At 34.1% G+C, this 19,907-nt stretch overlaps 3 protein-coding genes and 1 non-coding gene across 4 annotated transcripts; 3 read left to right on the top strand and 1 right to left on the bottom strand.

Moving 5' to 3' along the window:
* The first annotated feature begins 178 nt into the window (after window positions 1-178).
* On the top strand, window positions 179-2,392 carry LOC7481503 (tubulin beta-2 chain). Its single transcript, XM_002313368.3, has 3 exons — window positions 179-983; window positions 1,081-1,350; window positions 1,517-2,392. Exons 1-3 carry the CDS (start codon window positions 590-592, stop codon window positions 2,203-2,205), a joined length of 1,353 nt encoding a protein of 450 aa, XP_002313404.2. The 5' UTR covers window positions 179-589; the 3' UTR covers window positions 2,206-2,392.
* A 2,189-nt stretch (window positions 2,393-4,581) lies between these two features.
* LOC7481504 (uncharacterized) lies at window positions 4,582-6,982 on the top strand. The gene is made up of 3 exons (XM_002313369.4): window positions 4,582-4,920; window positions 5,149-5,191; window positions 6,500-6,982. The coding sequence occupies exons 1-3, from the start codon at window positions 4,624-4,626 to the stop codon at window positions 6,649-6,651; spliced, it is 492 nt and encodes a 163-aa protein (XP_002313405.1). The 5' UTR covers window positions 4,582-4,623; the 3' UTR covers window positions 6,652-6,982.
* Window positions 6,983-10,030: 3,048 nt separating this feature from the next.
* On the top strand, window positions 10,031-19,821 carry LOC7481506 (uncharacterized). The gene is made up of 3 exons (XR_008060080.1): window positions 10,031-10,295; window positions 19,034-19,359; window positions 19,478-19,821. It is a non-coding gene; the product is annotated as an uncharacterized LOC7481506 (transcript).
* Window positions 16,054-16,944, bottom strand: LOC18110135 (uncharacterized). Its single transcript, XM_006388369.3, has 3 exons — window positions 16,876-16,944; window positions 16,438-16,767; window positions 16,054-16,317 (listed from the first exon to the last, which is right to left on the bottom strand). Exons 1-3 carry the CDS (start codon window positions 16,925-16,927, stop codon window positions 16,157-16,159), a joined length of 543 nt encoding a protein of 180 aa, XP_006388431.3. The 5' UTR covers window positions 16,928-16,944; the 3' UTR covers window positions 16,054-16,156.
* Window positions 19,822-19,907: the final 86 nt, after the last annotated feature.

Below are 19,907 nucleotides of genomic sequence, written 5' to 3'. Positions count from 1 at the left end.
GTTAATCCCTGCACTTTTAACAAATTGATTTTTAGTCCCTATGTTTTTCAGTTTTGTTTATATTTTATAGCTTGATCTTTCTATAGATTTCAATGTTCTTTTCCAATTTATTTTATTTTTCCATAGATGAAATGATAAGGAGGAAGGTGGGTGTTCTTGGATAGAAAAATAAAAAAAAATCCACTAAATTGAGGATAGTCCTTGGTGCAAGGGATTATTTAATTATCTTTTAGACTACAAGGACCACTTAATTAGTTTTATTAAACTACAAGGATCAAAATTGTAATCAATTCGTAAATCATAAATAGCATGGAAGGTAAGCAATCAGATGAAAGGCTCTGCGGTTTATGTAACGACAGCTGTAACCCACGAATTTGAAAATTTGAATTTCAAAAACCCTCTACAAGTTTTAACCGTTGGATTCTTATCCGTTAGAAATAGCAGGCAGCCCAACCTACCTTTTCTAAATAAAATATTCGCTTTCCCCTTTCCCTCTCCTCTATAAAATCTTCCATTTGCCCGGTTCCCTCTCCCCGAATTCAAAATCCTCTCTTCTTCTATACATTTTCTTACAAAACCACAAGCAAAAATGCGCGAGATCCTTCACATTCAAGGCGGGCAATGCGGCAACCAAATAGGAGCCAAGTTCTGGGAAGTCGTCTGCGCAGAACACGGCATAGACTCCACCGGCCGTTACCAAGGCGACTCCCCTCTCCAGCTTGAAAGAATCAATGTGTATTACAATGAAGCTAGTTGCGGTCGGTTTGTTCCTCGTGCTGTCCTCATGGATTTGGAGCCTGGAACCATGGACAGCGTCAGATCTGGTCCCTATGGTCAGATCTTCAGACCTGACAACTTCGTTTTCGGCCAATCTGGTGCTGGAAACAACTGGGCTAAAGGTCACTACACTGAAGGCGCTGAACTCATCGATTCTGTCCTCGATGTTGTTCGAAAAGAAGCCGAGAATTGTGACTGCTTACAAGGTTACTACTATAATAATCTAGTGTACTCAACAAATTAAGATTATTTTGCTCATGGGGTTTTAACTGGGTTTATTTATTTGATTTGATATGTATGTAGGGTTTCAAGTGTGTCATTCTCTTGGAGGTGGAACCGGGTCTGGAATGGGAACCCTATTGATATCGAAGATTAGAGAAGAATACCCAGATAGAATGATGTTGACATTCTCCGTGTTTCCTTCTCCAAAGGTGTCTGATACAGTTGTTGAGCCTTATAATGCTACTTTGTCTGTTCATCAACTTGTCGAGAATGCTGACGAGTGTATGGTTCTCGATAACGAGGCCTTGTATGATATCTGTTTCAGGACTCTGAAACTCACCACTCCTAGCTGTAAGTTCTTTGTTAACTACATTCTCCATCTACTTTTTGTTCTGTTAATTGAATGAATATGATTCCTTTATGTTGTGTATATAAATAAATAATTTTAAGCATTGTATGGTTAAGAGCAACACAAATTAATATAACAAATTGTGTTTTTCCTTGTATTTGAGACCAGTTGGTGACTTGAATCATCTGATATCTGCAACAATGTCTGGGGTTACATGCTGCTTGAGGTTCCCTGGTCAGTTGAACTCTGACCTGAGAAAACTTGCAGTGAACTTGATACCGTTCCCTCGTCTTCACTTTTTCATGGTGGGTTTTGCACCACTCACATCCCGTGGCTCGCAGCAGTACAGAGCTTTGACAGTTCCAGAACTCACTCAACAAATGTGGGATTCGAAGAACATGATGTGTGCGGCTGATCCGCGACATGGACGCTATCTAACAGCATCAGCCATGTTCCGTGGCAAGATGAGTACAAAAGAAGTAGATGAGCAGATGCTGAACGTGCAGAACAAGAACTCTTCTTACTTTGTTGAGTGGATTCCAAACAATGTAAAGTCAACTGTGTGTGATATCCCGCCTACTGGTCTTCAGATGGCATCCACATTTATTGGCAATTCAACATCTATACAGGAGATGTTTAGGAGGGTTAGTGAGCAATTTACTGCCATGTTTAGGAGGAAGGCTTTCTTGCATTGGTATACTGGGGAAGGAATGGATGAGATGGAGTTCACTGAGGCGGAGAGTAACATGAATGATCTGGTTTCTGAGTATCAGCAATACCAAGATGCAACAGCTGATGAGGAAGGAGAGTACGAGGAGGAGGAGGAAGGAGATGAATATCAGCAAGACTATCAGTAGATTTTCTTTCTTTTGAACCTCAACTTCCAGTTGCTGGTTTCTATTCTTCTTTAGTATGTAGGGTTTTAAAATGAATCTGCAGCTAGTACTTCAAATTTGTTGTGGAATTGGGTACTGAACTATTATTAATCCTATCCTTCCTCCTTCAAATCATGAACAGGCAGATGATGCCCCTTTCCGGTTCAAATGCTTCGACTTGCAATTCATCAATTGTCCTTTTCAATTAACACTGGCAGCTCTATATTGTCGAAACAAAGCTTCCCTTAGGCATTTGAAGTTGAACATGACTTCAATTTTATCTCAATCCAAACCCCCCCCCCCCCCCCCCCCCTAAAGAGTAAAGAGGTGTTCTTGTATTTTCAAAGGAAATTTTACCTCGTGTTTTTTCTCTCCAAATAAAAGTTCATATGGCAAAGTCTAAGCAAATGGTGACAAAGGAGGTGCGAGGAATTTTGTATAGGTAAATGACACTCACAAGTGCATGACTATCGGCCCATTGGTATTCTGTTCTAACATCTAGCAGCAGAACAGAACGAGTTTCTCACACACAAGTGAAACAACGGTACAAATCTTCTTTACAAGTGGCTGCTGCCAGAGTAAAACTTCATGAAATAGGGATTTCAGCTCTCTTTTCTAATGTTGACACAAACAGAAACTCAGTCCAAGAATTTATTATGAATTAGCAACAATCGAGTTTGTTTTTATCCACTTGAATATCAAAACGTTGAACAGCAGAGAAATTGAGGAGAGAAATGTTTTAACCAAGTCAATAGTCCTTATACAAGTTCATCCGTGTTGCGGAATTGATTTTTAGCCCAGTCTATGAGATCTTTGATCATGTTAAGTTTTCAGGACAAGATTCAAACAAATGCTTCAGTTTTTATTGTCATACTTCACAACTTTTCATTACACATAAAATCAACAAATCTATTTTGAAGAGAGAGAGGAGACGAAAAGAGAAAAAGGGATGCTTTTTGTTGTTATGAAAGAGGGGAGGGGAGGTGTTGAGGGAGAAAGAAGAGATGAGGAGAGAAGGGAAAGGGAGAAGAGAGAGAGAGAAAAAAGTTGGCGACATTTTATCTAATTTTGAATTTGAATATGGAAATGAAGAGGGAAGATATGAACCAAAATTGAGGATACTTTTATCCTAATTTTTTTGATTTTTTATATTATTTGGTGACTATTATTTTGGAGATTTGAGTTTTGATAGTAAATTTTATTTTTTATATATATATTTCAAGTTTATGAATGATAAGTTTAAAGAAAAAATGGTTGAATAACTATATTCCGACCATAAAAAATATTAATATTTACGTTAATGAGTCTATTTTTTAAAGAGAAGTTTAACAAAAAAATGGAGTTTTTATATAAACAAGTGGGGAAAACTAAATTGTGGTATCTTTAACCTTTTGCATTCATTTGATTTCATTTATTGAAGTGATTTTAAGTATCATAATTAGTTTATCACTAAAGTGATTTTGAGATATGTTTTAGTAAAATAATTGAAAATTAGGTTTTTAAGTTTAAAAAATCTGGATTCTAATTTTAAATACTAAGATAACTTTAAAATTGATCAACAAGTGACACGTCACCTGATTATCTATACAAAAAATCTGGAGTAAACCTAAAAATTATAAAAAAACGCCAAGTGACCTAGCCTTTTTACTAGAGACCGGTAGGCCTAGCATGTTGATCTATTAGTGTTTATTTTTTAATTTTAATTTTAATATTAATTAATATTCTCTTTTTTATTTTTAAATCATTGAGTGTAGCTTTATTTTTTAAAAATATTGTGATTGATTTATTTATATTTTTATAGTTTCATAATACTTCAAAGAAATTGATTTAATTTATTTTTAATTTCTTATATATATATATATATATTTTATATAAATTATATGATGTTTTTATAAAAAAATAATTTGTTATTAGCAAAGACAATTATCCTCTAAAATAAAATAAATAAAAATATATAAAATATAAAGAACAACAAATATAAAATATTTATATGCATATTTATCTTTTGTTTCAACTATAAATATTAGATTCACGCTTTATTATTTAATTAGTGCTAACTTATTTTTATTTATTTGTTTATATATATATATTATATTTATTTTATAGAAAATATAAATTATCTTTTTATTTTTAATTAACAAATTATAATACATGAATAATTATATCTTTTATATTAAAAATTGACTTGAAATAGAAGAATAACTATGTTATGACTTATGATAGGGTAGGAGCGGTTAATTAAGGTGGGAAAAATTAAAAAAATACATGAAAACCATGTAAGAAAAAAATATCCAACTTCACACTACGCTGTCGTTTAAGAGCAATAAAAAAATAAAAAGAAGAAATGAGAAGGAACCCCTATTATTTCAAGGGGGGTTTGGGGCGAAAGAAGGAAATAGAATGGGCGGTGGCAGTCTCCTCACCAAGAGAGCAGCAGCAGCTACAAATCAAACACTAAGCTTATTCAAAAGACTATCACCATTCACCATCTTGCTAAAAACCCTAACTACTTCTTCTTCTTCTTCTGCAGCCAGTGCTCAAAACCCTAAACATGAAACATCCATGCCGAAACGAAGAAAGAAGAAGAACCTCTTCGAGGTGGCTCAGTTCTTGCCTCAATGGGGTATCGGATACCACTTGGCTAAATCTCATTGGGCCAATGTATCTTACGAGATCACCAAAATCAATCTCTACAAGGTACTGGACCCTCCCTTTCCCTTCCACTCATATTTTGACTAGTAAGTATCAATATTTAGCTGGGTTTAGGGTTTTTGGCTGGTCTGATTTTATGGTCATTGCTCTCAAGTTTTGATTTTTTTTTGAAAGGTTTTCTTGGAGATCATTAGATTATGATAAATTTGGAGTTTATTTCTTCATCTTTGTTAAGGGATTCTTCTGGGTTTAATGCGTTTCTGATCATTGCAGGATGGTAGGCATGGAAAAGCATGGGGGATAGCTCACAAAGACGGTCAGTCTTAGTTATGCTATTTTCTGAATTTTATAATTCTTCATTATTTCATTTTATTTTAATGTGTTTTTTTTTTCTTTTGATTGAATTTCCCCCCCAAAAGATGTAGTGTTTTTGTCTGTTTGATTGAAGTTCATGGAAGTTTGTGGAGGTCATGTTCTGTTTTTCATTGCTAGCTTTCTCGCTAAAGTAATGGCTGCATCCAAAGTTTAACTGGAGCTTTTAGATTTTGTATCGGTTGTGTCACAGAAATAAGAGGAAAAACCCCCTGTCGAATGGTGGTGACCTTGCTGGTTAATAATAAGATTGATGGGGAGGTATGTAGGTGTGGGGAGTGTGTCTGCAATAAACACCGCGTAAAAATCCGTAGAGGAAGGAATAGGGAATGCCTTTTTGCCCATTTTTATTCTGTTTGCAGGTTCCAATTCCATTAGAAGTAGTAGTTTAACTTATCTCATTGAAACAAGACTTTGCAATAATACAAATTGAACATAGAACAAGAATTTGTGCTATGTTTGCAGTATGCCCACTCTCTCACTTTACTGATTTGCTTCAATTATCTGTGATTGGTTGTGGAAACCATAATCACAGGATACCTGTTACCTGCCTTAATTTATATGGAAAAAAAGAAGCCCCTTCTGGATCATTTTTCATGTGATCAAATGTTAATTTATGGTGAATAATTTTTCAAATTTCAAAGTTCAATATGCCTGAAAAAGAGTTATTGTTTGAACAGGTTTTAATGCTCTTTAGATTCTAGGTACTCGGATGGTTGTATGAAAATTCTTTCTTCTATCTTCCCCTCGCTAAAGGCACACAGAGGATCAGTCTTGGATCTAGTAGGAAATCATCTAGCTTGCATTTTATTTCTGTAAGAACTAAATGGAAATGTTGGTTATGCTAGTTTAATTATAGTAGGGGTTAAAAACTTTTGTGGAGCTCAAACCATTTCGTAGGTTTCTTGTTCTTTTCTTTGGCAATTTTGAAACCTTCCCAGACTTAATAGTTTCTGATGGGGCTTTCAATGATGCTCCTTTTTTCTCTACCACATGGCACATGCTATCTCCTCCTTGATAGTATATGCATGTTGAATGACTGTAGATGACAGAATCTGCTAAAGTCTTTTTCCCACCCTTCCCTTTTTGCTTGTTATCTATGTTTGTGGTAGTGACCTCTTTAAAATTGACTTGTTTCCCTATTTTGCTTGATACGCGGAACAACAAGAACTGCTGGCTGTCTTTGTTTTTACTCGTATAAATATTTTTCTTTACATGGAGGCGGAGTTGATCTTATCAACATTTAATACAGGATTACCAATTGCCGATGCTCCCAAGAAGATAAGTGGAGTTCACAAGCGATGCTGGAAGTACATTCCAAGCTTAGCAAAATCAATTGAAAGCAAGAAAAGCTCACCAAAATCAACAGAAGCTGCTGCAAAGACCGAAGTTCAGGCAGCCTAATCCTTTCTTTTCTTCAGTCAGAAGTGGTAGTCTGACAATACCTTCTCTGTTATCTTTGTTGGGTTGGTTCCGTGAGTTGTGCAGGTGTTGCATTTACCTGAGAGGTGTATCTCGGGGTGTTCCATGCTTCTGGATCAAGTCCTTTTTTTATGTATTCAATGTTTCTGTTTTTCGGGAACATCCTTGTTAGACATTTTACGAAAAGGAATCATTGTTAGATTATACAAATTCAAAGTAATGGAAATGGAAAACGGTAGAAGCAACAAAGATTGAGCACTGTGGACTTTGTTCTGCAAGATTTTCCTGAAGTGGGATATTGTTTGTTCTTGTTTTTTTTGTTCCACCATAATAATTGATGGAATTTGTCTAGGTATATCAGATGTCTAGTAGCGCGGTGCCTTCTTTGGTCACTTCGAATTATCGTATTTTGATTGTGAATGTTTAGTGATGAAGAAATAAGTACAAAGGCCAAATCTCTTAGTTAACGTCATCGAATTGTCCACCATTTTCACGGCAGGCTTCAAGTAATGACGTTATATTACTGCTTTCGTCTGTTGAGAAAAGACATGATGTAGTCAATTCCATGTTTGTGCCTGGTTTTTCATTGCCTTCTAATTATGTTTTTAATTTTTTTTAGTTTTAAATTGATTTTGTATAATATTTATTTTTATCATTTTGATATATTAATATTAAAAATAAAGTAAAAAAATAAAAAAACTGATAAATTTTCAAATAAAAAATATTTTAAAAAATAACTTATACACCACACTCTCACAGTTCTTGCGGTCCCGGTAGTCTATCTATCTTCTCCGGTTTTCCCTACCTCATGGAGGATGGAGCAAAGTCCGAAGTTGTAAAGAACTTTGTATGCGCATGCAACAAAAAAGAAGTCGGGCGTGCAAACTTCAGATTTTCCTTTCAAAAGACAATCATCATGGGACTAAGAGACATTGGAGCAACTCTGCCTCCCGGGTTTAGGTTTTATCCTAATGATGAAGAGCTTGTCTGCCATTACCTCTACAAAAAGATCACAAATGAAGAGTTTATAAACTAGATTATGGGTTTGGAGGATTCATCAGAGTTTTATTTTTATATATTTTTTTGATTTTTTTTCTTTAAACATATGCTAAAATAACAAAGTCATATCAAAGCAATTTTAACGTAATTAATTTAAACCCAGGCAAAAAAAAAGAAAAAAAAAGACATGTTTAAAGCTTTTAAATTTATCCCATTATACCAAATTTAATAACAATAGTAAAAGATTCCTTCAATCCATTTATTATTTTTTTAAGTTCAATTTTTTAATATCCAAAATACAACGTATAGCAGTATGTCACTGTATGAACTATCATGTCATATATGTCACCAATTGCAGTGGGAGGATCCATTTGTCTATACTCTATAGTTAATTTAACTATAAATATAATATCACAATCTTTTTTTTCACAGAAGTTCATAGTTTAGGCAAAATCTTTAAATTTATTCTTATATTTATGTTAGTTTTCATTTTTACTCCTATATTTTAACTTGGTTAGATAACAACTGTGTTTTTAGAATTCATACAGTTAACTAAAATTTGTCGAACTAATCCAATAAATTACTTATATAAGGTCTGATCAATTCTTCTATGCAAGTAGATATGATATTATTAAATATTTTTTTATTCATGAGATGATTTTTTATATTCATGTAGGTGCATCTATCACTAAATAAACTATCTTAGAAAAATAAATTGTCTTAAGAAATAAATATAAGAGAATTTATATGGTAATATAGGTTCTTGTGCATATAAAAAGTCATATTATAACGAAAAATATTTAATTTCCACAAAATTAGCATGCATAGTTAACACGAAGACTTTCCAAAAAAAAGTTAATTATTGGTTTAACTAGGGTTAATTCAACGATTTCAAAGAACACAATAATTAATTGACAAATTATAAATAAATAATAGAGACAAACACATGATAAATTTAGGGATGAGCAAAAAAACCAAAAACTGATTAAACCAGAAAAAAATAACTAAAAAAATCTAACCGTGAAAAAAAACCGATTAAAATTTTAAAAAAACCAACCGGTTCGGTTTCGGTTTTATAAGTTTGAAACTGAAAAAACAGAATCGAACCCAAACTGGAAAAAACCGAGCCAAACTAAAAAAACCAAGTAAAACCGAAAAAACTGAGTCAAAATGAAAATACCGAACCGAACTGAAACCGAGTTTGAACCGGTTTCGGTTTTTTTATTTTAAAATTTTGATTTGATTATTTTTTTGATAAAAATTGAACCAAACCGAAAATGATCATCCCTAAATAAATTCAATGGTTTTGTCCATGATTTTATATTCAATGCATTCTCATATTTAGCGCGTGATAAAAAGCGAAACAACTTAAATAATTATTCCTATGTTCGGAAGAGACCGTCTACGTTTTATTTTTATTTATTTCAAAATAATTGTTTTGTGATGTATTTTTCTACATTACTGCTGGGGGAGGCGTATTCAAGAAAAATATGAATAAAAAGTGATGTAAATTATCAATTAATGACATATTTTTCTTTAATTAATTAATGATAAACTTAATATGTGTGAAAAAAAAAGTGTACGCTTGGAAGTACAGTTGCTTTTGTTTTCTTGTGTGTTTTATTTTATTTAAAAAATTATTAAATTAATATTTTTGAGTATTTTTTAATAATTTTAATATACTAATATCAAAAATAAAAAAGTAAAAATAATAATTTTAATATATATATATATTTTTAAAAAACACTCTACATCACAATATTAATTAAATATACTCTAGCTGTGCAACAGAGGAATTTTTCTCGATTCAAATTATTGAATTTAAAGTCAATATTAAGATTTATTCAATTAAAAAAAACTATTACTAGAATTTAAAACATGATCTGTCATTTTTTTTCTTGAACATAAGAGTATCCAAATTCGGTAAAATGAAACAAAAAGGGAAGGACATTATCAAAAGGAGACAAATCCGCGTAAAACGACAAGGGTATGGACGTATTGGTAAAATTAAAAAGGTAACAGCTAAATAGGTCTGACCAAAGTAGATTTCCGTTGCCATTAATGTGATATGCACAAGAACGTGGCCAGAAGAGGAGCTATGAACAAGAACATGGGATCTTGCCACCGATCAAGCTGCAGGAACATGTAGTGGATGCACTACTGCGGGGCGGGCAGCAAGTGGTTCAGTAGTTATTGGTTAGAAATGGAATAGTGGTGTAATTCTTTGCTAATTGTCTCTTCATTCTGTTTGTTAATTCTGTTATGTGCTGTGTGGCTAGAAATGTCAAAGTATATTTTAATACAAGGACGCTTGGAAATCAACTCCAAACAAAGACTTCTTCTCTGCTATATTTCTTCTTCCCAAAATTATTGTATTGTATATCATGTTGCCGAATACTGGCTGATACAAGGTCATATTTCTCTAGTTATTTAAATCAGCATAAGATACCTACGAAGTTGTTGACCTCTGAGGGGGATGTATCCTCCCCAGCTCCCTCTACTATATAAACCCAGCAAACGTACAAACCTGATTTCTCATACCATCTTCCATTTCTCATTTGCTGATCAGATAAATATGGCCTTGATCGCATTCCTGGCTCTCTCTCTTCTCCTTAGTGGAGCTCTTGGTAATTAAATCGTTCTACTCATCTCTGTGTGTGTGTGTGTGTGTGTGTGTGTGGATATATTCAATCTTGTATGCTAGCAGTGCTGAATTGTTTCTTTTATTGTTTGACATGGTATTATCTAGGCGAGCTTGTATGCGAGCAGTTGCCGGTTGATCTCTGCTCATATTCAATTGCAACTTCTGGGAAGCGATGTTTGCTGGAGAATTACGCGACGAAAGATGGAGGAGTTAAGTACCAATGCAAGACTTCTGAGGTTGTTGTAGGTATAGTACTGAGCGAATGGATTGAGATCGATGAGTGTATAACTGCATGTGGCCTCAGTAGAAACACTGTTGGTATCTCATCAGACTCTCTCCTTCAGCCTCAGTTTTTGACTAAACTTTGCTCCAAGTCGTGCTCTCAAGCTTGCCCCAACATCGTCGATCTCTACTCCAATTTGGCCCTGGCAGAAGGTACTTCCATATACTAATCCTTTATCTATCTGCAGCCACTACAACTTTTTACTTCCTTTCATTTCATGTGTCAGAAACTTCGTACACAAATAATATATATTGCATGCATGCGTATATGCAGGAGTTTACTTGCCAAACCTGTGCGCCAGTCCCCGCCGTGCCATGTACCAGACTAGAAGCAATGGCTATGCAGCCCCTGCACCCGTCTATTTTGGTGCCCTTTCACCCGAATATGCCGTGCCCGGTCCTGATGATGTCGCTTGCGCTCCAACTTACTTTTGATTATGTTATTCGAGTAATTTATACCAAGTTTATCAATTAGGGATCATGTACGATCTTTCAGTTGCAGAGTTCAAAACAGGATTAAAAAAAACAGAGAATACCGAGCCTATTATTATATATAATCTCTCCTGTAATCGCGATAATAATAATCAGTAGTACCTTCTTTGCATACTTGTTTAAATATCTTGATCCCCAACATAATTATTTCAATTAAATATTTTCCCTCAGCAATCATCAGCTCCCTTTTCGCTATTGAACTACGTCGTAAAGCTTGTGAGTTGTGATTTCTATCTGAGTACATCAGTGGTCAATACTTTGTTCAGGCTCCATAGCAATGAATGCTGTTTGTTTCTATATGGAAACCACTATAAATCACACTTTAGATATGTACAGAGCTTCTTCTTACGGCTAGCCAGCTATTCTAAAGGATATAATTGGTTGTCCTATTGTTATAAGTTCTCAATTGGATAAAAGAAAATAAAATGTTGTAGAAAATAATTGGTCTCCAATATATATTTACATAATTTTGTGATATCGAAGTCAACCCGAGGGGTATATATATTAAAAAAAACTGGTTGGGGTTGGTGAATAGTATTTTGTAGACATGAATAGTGAAATTACCATTTTATCCTTCATAGAAAACTCATTTGCATGGTTTTTTAGCGCATTATTTTAATTGCACCAGAATCATTCGGTCATTATCATATTGATTGAGATAAAAGATGTCTTTTTACTTTTTAATTGCACAATATAATGGCCATGATGCCTTTAAAATCAAAATAAATTTATCATCGGTACAAGGGTAAATTCATTTTTTTTATTTATTAATTACATAATGTACTGATTAGAATATCCTTAAAATAAAAAAAATCTACCTTTGGTATATAGGTGAATTCATCTTTTTATTTAAAAAAGCTGAATTCATTTTTTTATTTAAAAAAGCATAGTGAATTTACTTGGTTACCTCTTCAATAATAAATTCTTAAACTTGGGTTTAAGGGCTTATTTGACTTTTCATTATTGTATTTTTGTAATTTTGGGTTCAAAACAGGGGCGATTATATATTTTAAAAAGAATAATTAACATTTTAAAAAGAAAGACTGCTGGCGTGTGCACAACACCCATCACTGTTTGAGGCCGCTCTACGCGCTTCAATCGGTGCATGCAGCGACGATAAGAGATTGAAATTGTCCATCCACGATTGCTTTAGAAAGATCACGACATTCCCTTCCAAATAAGGTGGTGTGTGTAGTGGTTCGTTTGGCAGTTTGACTATGATAATTTTTTCTTTCTTTCTTATTTTCTCTCTCTCTTAACCTCGAAAAAACATGTTGTCCGATAAAAAAATCAATGTTGTCCTCTTATTTTGTTTAGATATCTGATTCAATGCTCTTTATTTTGATTGTATGATTTTCTTCTTGATTTCTTTTGTAAACTTTACAATACGATCCATGCAAGGGTTGACCAATCAAATTCGAATTGTAGTGTAATGCTACCTACTATCCAGTCTTACGCTATTAAGTATAACTTTTAATTTGATCGTTTAACAGAGCTGTAATCTTTCTAGGAGTTTCCAGACATGTTGTTTTGTATTGACTTTAAATTTTAGGTCAATCAGAGCTCGAAAAGTCTTGCGATGCAAGTTAGCAGATGCAATATGAATTTTTTTATTTGTTGTTATTTGACTTGTGGACTTTATATTTGGAGATGATTCATTTTCTCATAACGCAAGGATATTCAACAACTTATTTTTTGAAGTTTTCTAGTTCTATAAGGAACTTTAATAGGTAGCAATATAGTTTTCAAGTGTGACAAGGATTCCTTAATGTTCCAAAATTCTTTATTTATAAAGATTCCTTATTTATCTTAGCTATACAAGAAAATAAGGGTTGAAGTGTTTAATGATATATTACTTTTGGGATGAATTATTTCTTTGTATTAATCTCAATTATTTTAAGGTTTTATTTGTTGTTTTATTTAATTATTTGGATATTTACATTTAGTTTAGGGCTTGTGTTTTAGTTTGAGTTTGTTTTATGCCAAAATCGATGTTTTAGGACTATTTTAGGCATTAAGATTATGGTAGCTGATTATTTGTTTGGGCCCATTGATTTGCAACCAAATAAAGGTCCAATAGGGTTATTTAGGAGGACTATATATTGTTTTCTTTGTGCAAAATTCATCAGACATAATGTTTTGAATAAACTTGTGTTTTGTGTGATGCAACACTTTTCACTTTGTTGAGACAAAGAATGAATTTGACTTATTGAATAACAACTATCTTTGTGGTGTCTTTCTTATATTTTGCTTCGCGAATTAGTATTTCATTCCAATAATGTTGGTTTTTTGGTTCAAGTAATCTTTGTGTCACACTTTTATCGAACCTGATTCTTTGGCTTTATAAGACTTGTCTTTCTCACGTGTGGATTACATGACTACGTGATCACGAGGTTTACACCACTTAAAATTTGTTTTCAATTTCATACTTGATTGAAGTGTTATTTTTCCTTTTATTTTGTCTTGGTTTCATATTTGATCCCTTTCCAATTGATTTTAGGGTTTTTTAATTCATTTTGTAAAATGTTGATTGATTTTAAGGATAATGATCTTATGATACCTCACTAGAATATTGTGATGGATTTGCATAAGCATGTTCGTCTATATATTGTAAGGGCTGTTTTTTTTTATAATATCAACATGCTCTGTGACATCCATCTTGATCACGAATTGATCTGAGCATTAGTTGAAAAATGAAGATGTGAGATCCACATGTTTTACCTAGGTGTTGGGTAGATGGCATCCACATTACAGGATGTTTCCATGTTAGTTGCCCTCCTATAGACGGAGCCCCCATGACAGGACCTAGGGGGGTAGCTGACTAAAAGGACTTATATTTTTTTTATTGGGACTCGTGCCTCTACTTAATGGTTTTAGAGGCGATAATATCAAGTTGACATGGTTGAACACTAATCTTAAAAACTCCTTAGGGGATGCAACAAGTGATTAGTTGATTATGTTTTCTTGAGCATGTATAATGCATATATTTATGAGTATCATATTCACGGGTATCATAAGTAATGCAACACCAATATTCTTTTTGATACTCCTTTAAAACTTTTGGGCCATACCTAACTACAGTTAGGGGTGACCATGCTTGCATATAAATACCGTCAACTATGTAAAGCATGATGAAAGAAAAGAGATAAATAGCCAGTTGTTTACTATTCCTATAAATATAATTATTTTAAATATTTTCAGAGAACAATTTCTTTTGTTAGTATTAATTATTTTTATAAATACTAACTTAAAATTATCAATATAAATACATCTAGCTTTGATCGTGAGAGCATCTCCATATCAGTCATCTGGAGAGTTGGGGCAACAATATGTTTGGTGTTGTTAAATGAAGGCAACTCACAATATGAGCTTGATAATAATTAAATGTGAATTTAATTTTGAATAACACATTACATGTATAAAACTATACTAACTTTGTGGCTTGTCATGTCATATGGTGTTGGGCCAGACATTTCACTTTAAATCCTATTCATGTTCACGAGTTTTACTATAACGAGTTGGATGCACAATAACCTCACCATGTATGAGTTATATTTTTTTTTGTTATTTTGACATTATTTTTAATTTTAGATTGTTTTCTAATATATGTATTTTATGTCTTGATAGGTTATATGAACGCCTTATACCAAGACTTTAAAATTAACGACTTCACTAATATGTCGGGAAAGAAATGATTTATGATTATTACATGTAGCCTAGCTTGATACTATTGAGATACATTGCCCTAATTGATTAATGTAGTAGCTTGGATTGTGTCAGCAGATCCTAGATTATGTTGATATTGGTGAAGAGTTGCATAGTATTAGTCATTAAGGTAAAATGCTAAACAATTGATTAGTGATTCATATAGCTTATCTAGATCCTTGGCATGCCAAAAGAGATCAAATATTTAAGAGAGACACCCGATAATTGATCTAGAGAGCTATATGAGATGACATTTGAGCACAAAGACGCTAGTTTATTACAACTGCATGAGTGCGTTTTCCAAGGCGTTTATGTAATCATATGCATTATGAACCTTGTTATCCAAGATAAAACAATTGGCATGCAACAATTTTTTTATAACATTTATCAAATATCTTGTTTATATATTATAGATGATTAATGTTAACTTTTTTTATATATTATTTAATATGGGAGGCTTGAAGTGCAGTAGTTGACGCTTCATGAAGGAGTTGATGAGATGAGACGAGCCATGGCCAACACTATGTTTTTTTATGTCATGGTGGACTCAAGGAAGTGAGGAAGGCTAAACATCCTAAAGCAAAATTAACGGACGATGAGATCGATTTTTATGAATGAGGAAATTTAGTTGGAAAGGTAGACTTGTCCACTAACGATCTAGACCTGCCCACGAGTATTCCAGGCCCGTTCATAAGTTGGAGCGATGTTGGTGCTAACCCCTCCACGGGCACTTTAAGCATGAGTTTGATGAGTTGGAGTAATTTTTAGATGTAGTGATATGATATATTTGAATGTTACGAGAATTAATTTTGTTTATTTTCAAATTTAATTTAAATTAAGTTAAATTTAAAAGTTATGTGAATTATGATTGTGTTTAATTATCAACTGTGAATTGTATTGAGTGTTGAAATGTGAATTGTTAGATTAATTGTTTTTTTTTTTTTTTGGTGTGTGTGTCAGGGAGTTATGTAGGGTTGGTTGTTTTTTATGGTCAGGAGCTGAGATTGCTAGAGAAATAGCCCAACCCAAATTTTTTAGGCTGAAGTTGCATAGGACTTACTATATCGTGCTATTTTGAAATAAGTTTTGAATTGTGTTATTCTCTTGTTTTTTTTACTGTGTTATTTTGAAAAAAATCTCCTGAGGAAAAATATTTAAATGGAATAATTATGTTGGAGATAAAGATATTTAAACAGGCATGCAAAGAAAGTACTACTAATTATTATTATCGCGATTACCGGAGAGATTGTATATAATAATAGGCTCGGTATTCTCTGTTTTTTTAATCCCTCTGAACTATACAGCAGAAAGATCGTACATGATCTCTAATTGATAAACTTAGTATAAATTACTCCAATAACAGAATCAAATGGAAGTTGGAGCGCAAGCGACATCAGCAGCACCAGATATGGCAGATTCGGGTGAAAGGGCTCCAACAGAGACGGGTGCAGGGGCTGCATCGCCATTGCTTCTAGTCTGGTACATGGCACGGCGGGGACTGGCGCACAGGTTTGGCAAGTAAACTCCTGCATATACGCATGCAATATATATTATTTCTGTACGAGATTATTTTTGACACGTGAAGTGAAAGGAAATAAAAAGTTGTAGCGGCTGCAGATAGATAAAGGATTAGCATATGGAAGTACCTTCTGCCAGGGCCAAATTGGAGTAGAGATCGACGATGTTGGGGCAAGCTTGAGAGCACGACTTGGAGCAAAGTTTAGTAAAAAACTGAGGCTGAAAGAGAGAGTCTGATGAGATACCAACAGTGTTTCTACTGAGGCCACATGCAGTTATACACTCATCGATCTCAATCCATTCGTTCAGTACTATACCTACAACAACCTCAGAAGTCTTGCATTGGTACTTAACTCCTCCATCTTTCGTCGCGTAATTCTCCAGCAAACATCGCTTCCCAGAAGTTGCAATTGAATATGAGCAAAGATCAACCGGCAACTGCTCGCATACAAGCTCGCCTAGATAATAAACCATGTCAAACAATAAAAGAAACAATTCAGTACTGCTAGCGTACAGGATTTAATATATCTACAGAGAGAGAGAGATGAGTAGAAGGATTTAATTACCAAGAGCTCCATTAAGGAGAAGAGAGAGAGCAAGGAATGCGATGAAGGCCATATTTATCTGATCAGCGAATGAGAAATGGAAGATGGAATGAGAGATCAGGTTTGTGCGGTTGTTGTGTTTATATAGTAGAGGGAGGGGAGGATACATCTCCCTCAGAGGTCAATAACTTTGTAGGCATCTTATGCTGATTTAAATAGCAAGAAAATATGCCCTTGTATCAGCCATTATTCGGCAACATAATATAGAATACAATATTACACTACTTAATTCATATGATGTTTTGGTGGCAACGGAAATCTACTCTGGTTTATTCTTAGTCATGTGTCATAACAAAATAATCATGTGTTAGTTGATGCCGACTAGGTATTCAGATAAAATAAAAATCAAATGTTTTCTCTGATGAAACGAAACTCTAGTTTTATCTTCTCTCTCTTTTTTAACAAAATTATCTATTTGTTAATTTTATTTTCTTCTATTTTATTAGAAAATCAAATGATAATTTTATTTTTTATATTTAGTTTAAGAATCTCTGTAATAATCGTGTTTTTCCCTGCTGTCAGAAGTTGTCACCAGCCATCCCATGCAGGTCATGTAGCCCCTGTTCCCACTGACATGATACGAGGTAGATCAATTATCCTAAAAAACCAAACCACACTACGTACGGGAACCCCGCAGAGGTCCTGCAAAACCCATGCTATACAATTTATTAAGCCTTTTTCAGAAATGAAAGTCTTGTAAGAGTACTGCTTCTTAGAGAACATTGAGGACAAATTTTGGGTTTTTTTTTTTTGTTAAAATTTATCACTGAATTTTTGACAGAACAACTTTTTTTGTACCCAATAATCTCACGTTTTACAACCATTAAATTAAGATTGATGTCATGGCGACATTAACAAAGCTGCGAAGAATTGTGAGAAGCAGAGGCCAGCCACAGAGGTACATATCTCTTCACCTTTTTATCTACCCAGCCACTCTCACACCAAACCACCGATAAACTCTATGCTTAATATGGTCCGAGAGAATCATTGCTGAATATTAACAAGCACAGGTAAATAATGGAACTGCAAAATTGAGCAAAAACCCTCGAATAATAAACCCCAGATCTTAAAAAATCCATTGCTCGATTTTATATCCTGAACTATAAAATTTTTGGAATGAGAAGAATGGAGAGCATTCAATATACTGCAGACAGGAATATTGGGTGCTACAAAGCAGCCCATTGAAACCCATGACGAAAAATTCCTTCCATGGCCATGAGATCTTAGCACTTAGACTGTTAACAGAAAAGTTGATCTTCCCATCACATCAACTGCTTCTATTTGCAGCCAAAATCTATCAGGAGGCAGATCCTCAAAGGCTTAATTCCATGTAGCTGCATAAATGTCTCCCCAGGACATATCAGATTTTCAAAGCTATTGTTATTAGGATGGTAATTAGACCCGGTCCTATGGAGTATCCTCTATCCAACGAGATTTTTATTTAGTCTGTCAAATTATAGACAAGTAAAATTCAATCTTGCTTGTCTGAACCTGGATACAAGGAGGGGAAGGGTTCATTGTCTTGTCACTTGACCAATTTTTTCAAATTTCTTTTGTTAAGTTGTAATTAATTATATTTTTTCAATATAATGTTTTGATTCTGATTTTATTATTCATGTAGTTTATTTCTTAAAATATATTTTATTTTATATAATTGATTATTTTGTTAGGACGCATGACTAAAAATAAAACGAAGTTGATTTCCGTTGCCACCAAAACATCATATGAAATAATTACCGTAATATTGTATTATTATGTTGCCAAATAATGCCTCATAAGAAACGACAAACAAAGACATTTTCTTGCTAACTAAATCAGCATAAGATACCTACATAGTTATTGACCTCTGAGGGAGATGTATCCTCCCCTCCCTCTACTATATAAACACAACAACCGCACATACCTGATCTCTCATTCCATCTTCCATTTCTCATTCGCTGATCAGATAAATATGGCCTTCATCGCATTCCTTGCTCTCTCTCTTCTCCTTAATGGAGCTCTTGGTAATTAAATCCTTCTACTCATCTCTCTCTCTCTCTCTCTCTCTGTAGATATATTCAATCTTGTATGCTAGCTGTGCTGAATTGTTTCTTTTATTGTTTGACATGGTATTATCTAGGCGAGCTTGTATGCGAGCAGTTGCCGGTTGATCTCTGCTCATATTCAATTGCAACTTCTGGGAAGCGATGTTTGCTGGAGAATTACGCGACGAAAGATGGAGGTGTGAAGTACCAATGCAAGACTTCTGAGGTTGTTGTAGATAAACTGAACGAATGGATTGAGATCGATGAATGTATAACTGCATGTGGCCTCAGTAGAAACACTGTTGGTATCTCATCAGACTCTCTCCTTCAGCCTCAGTTTTTACTAAACTTTGCTCCAAGTCGTGCTCTCAAGCTTGCCCCAACATCGTCGATCTCTACTCCAATTTGGCCCTAGCAGAAGGTACTTCCATATGCTAATCCTTTATCTATCTGCAGCCGCTACAACTTTTTATTTCCTTTCACTTCACGTGTCAAAATAAGCTCGTACATAAATAATAATATTGCATGCGTATATGCAGGAGTTTACTTGCCAAACCTGTGCGCCAGTCCCCGCCGTGCCATGTACCAGACTAGAAGCAATGGCGATGCAGCCCCTGCACCCGCCTCTGTTGGAGCCCTTTCACCCGAATCTGCCATATCTGGTGCTGCTGATGTCGCTTGCGCTCCAACTTCCATTTGATTCTGTTATTGGAGTAATTTATACCATGTTTATCAATTAGAGATCATGTACGATCCTTCTGCTGTATAGTTCAAAAGGGATTAAAAAAACAGAGAATACCGAGCCTATTATTATATACACAATCTCTCCTGTAATCGCGATAATAATAATTAGGAGTACTTTCTATGCATGCCTGTTTAAATATTTTGTGTTTTGGAATGATCTCCAACATAATTATTCCAGTTAAATAGTTTCCCTTGGCAATCATCATGAGTGTTTTTTTTTTAAAG

This window comes from Populus trichocarpa, chromosome 9, assembly GCF_000002775.5.
Source record: "Populus trichocarpa isolate Nisqually-1 chromosome 9, P.trichocarpa_v4.1, whole genome shotgun sequence".
Classification (NCBI taxonomy): Eukaryota; Viridiplantae; Streptophyta; class Magnoliopsida; order Malpighiales; family Salicaceae; genus Populus; species Populus trichocarpa.
This window is presented reverse-complemented; position numbering and strand designations above follow the sequence as displayed.

Excerpts from the sequence above, each read along its gene's own strand:
- LOC7481503 (XM_002313368.3), top strand. The coding sequence starts at position 590 with ATGCGCGAGATCCTTCACATTCAAGGCGGGCAATGCGGCAACCAAATA. Across the intron at positions 984-1,080 it reads GAATTGTGACTGCTTACAAG|GGTTTCAAGTGTGTCATTCT; the intron begins GTTACTACTATA and ends ATATGTATGTAG. Across the intron at positions 1,351-1,516 it reads GAAACTCACCACTCCTAGCT|TTGGTGACTTGAATCATCTG; the intron begins GTAAGTTCTTTG and ends ATTTGAGACCAG.
- LOC7481504 (XM_002313369.4), top strand. The coding sequence starts at position 4,624 with ATGGGCGGTGGCAGTCTCCTCACCAAGAGAGCAGCAGCAGCTACAAAT. Across the intron at positions 4,921-5,148 it reads CCAAAATCAATCTCTACAAG|GATGGTAGGCATGGAAAAGC; the intron begins GTACTGGACCCT and ends TGATCATTGCAG. Across the intron at positions 5,192-6,499 it reads GGGGATAGCTCACAAAGACG|GATTACCAATTGCCGATGCT; the intron begins GTCAGTCTTAGT and ends CATTTAATACAG.
- LOC18110135 (XM_006388369.3), bottom strand. The coding sequence starts at position 16,927 with ATGGCCTTCATCGCATTCCTTGCTCTCTCTCTTCTCCTTAATGGAGCT. Across the intron at positions 16,768-16,875 it reads TCTCCTTAATGGAGCTCTTG|GCGAGCTTGTATGCGAGCAG; the intron begins GTAATTAAATCC and ends TTTATTATCTAG. Across the intron at positions 16,318-16,437 it reads CAATTTGGCCCTGGCAGAAG|GAGTTTACTTGCCAAACCTG; the intron begins GTACTTCCATAT and ends GCGTATATGCAG.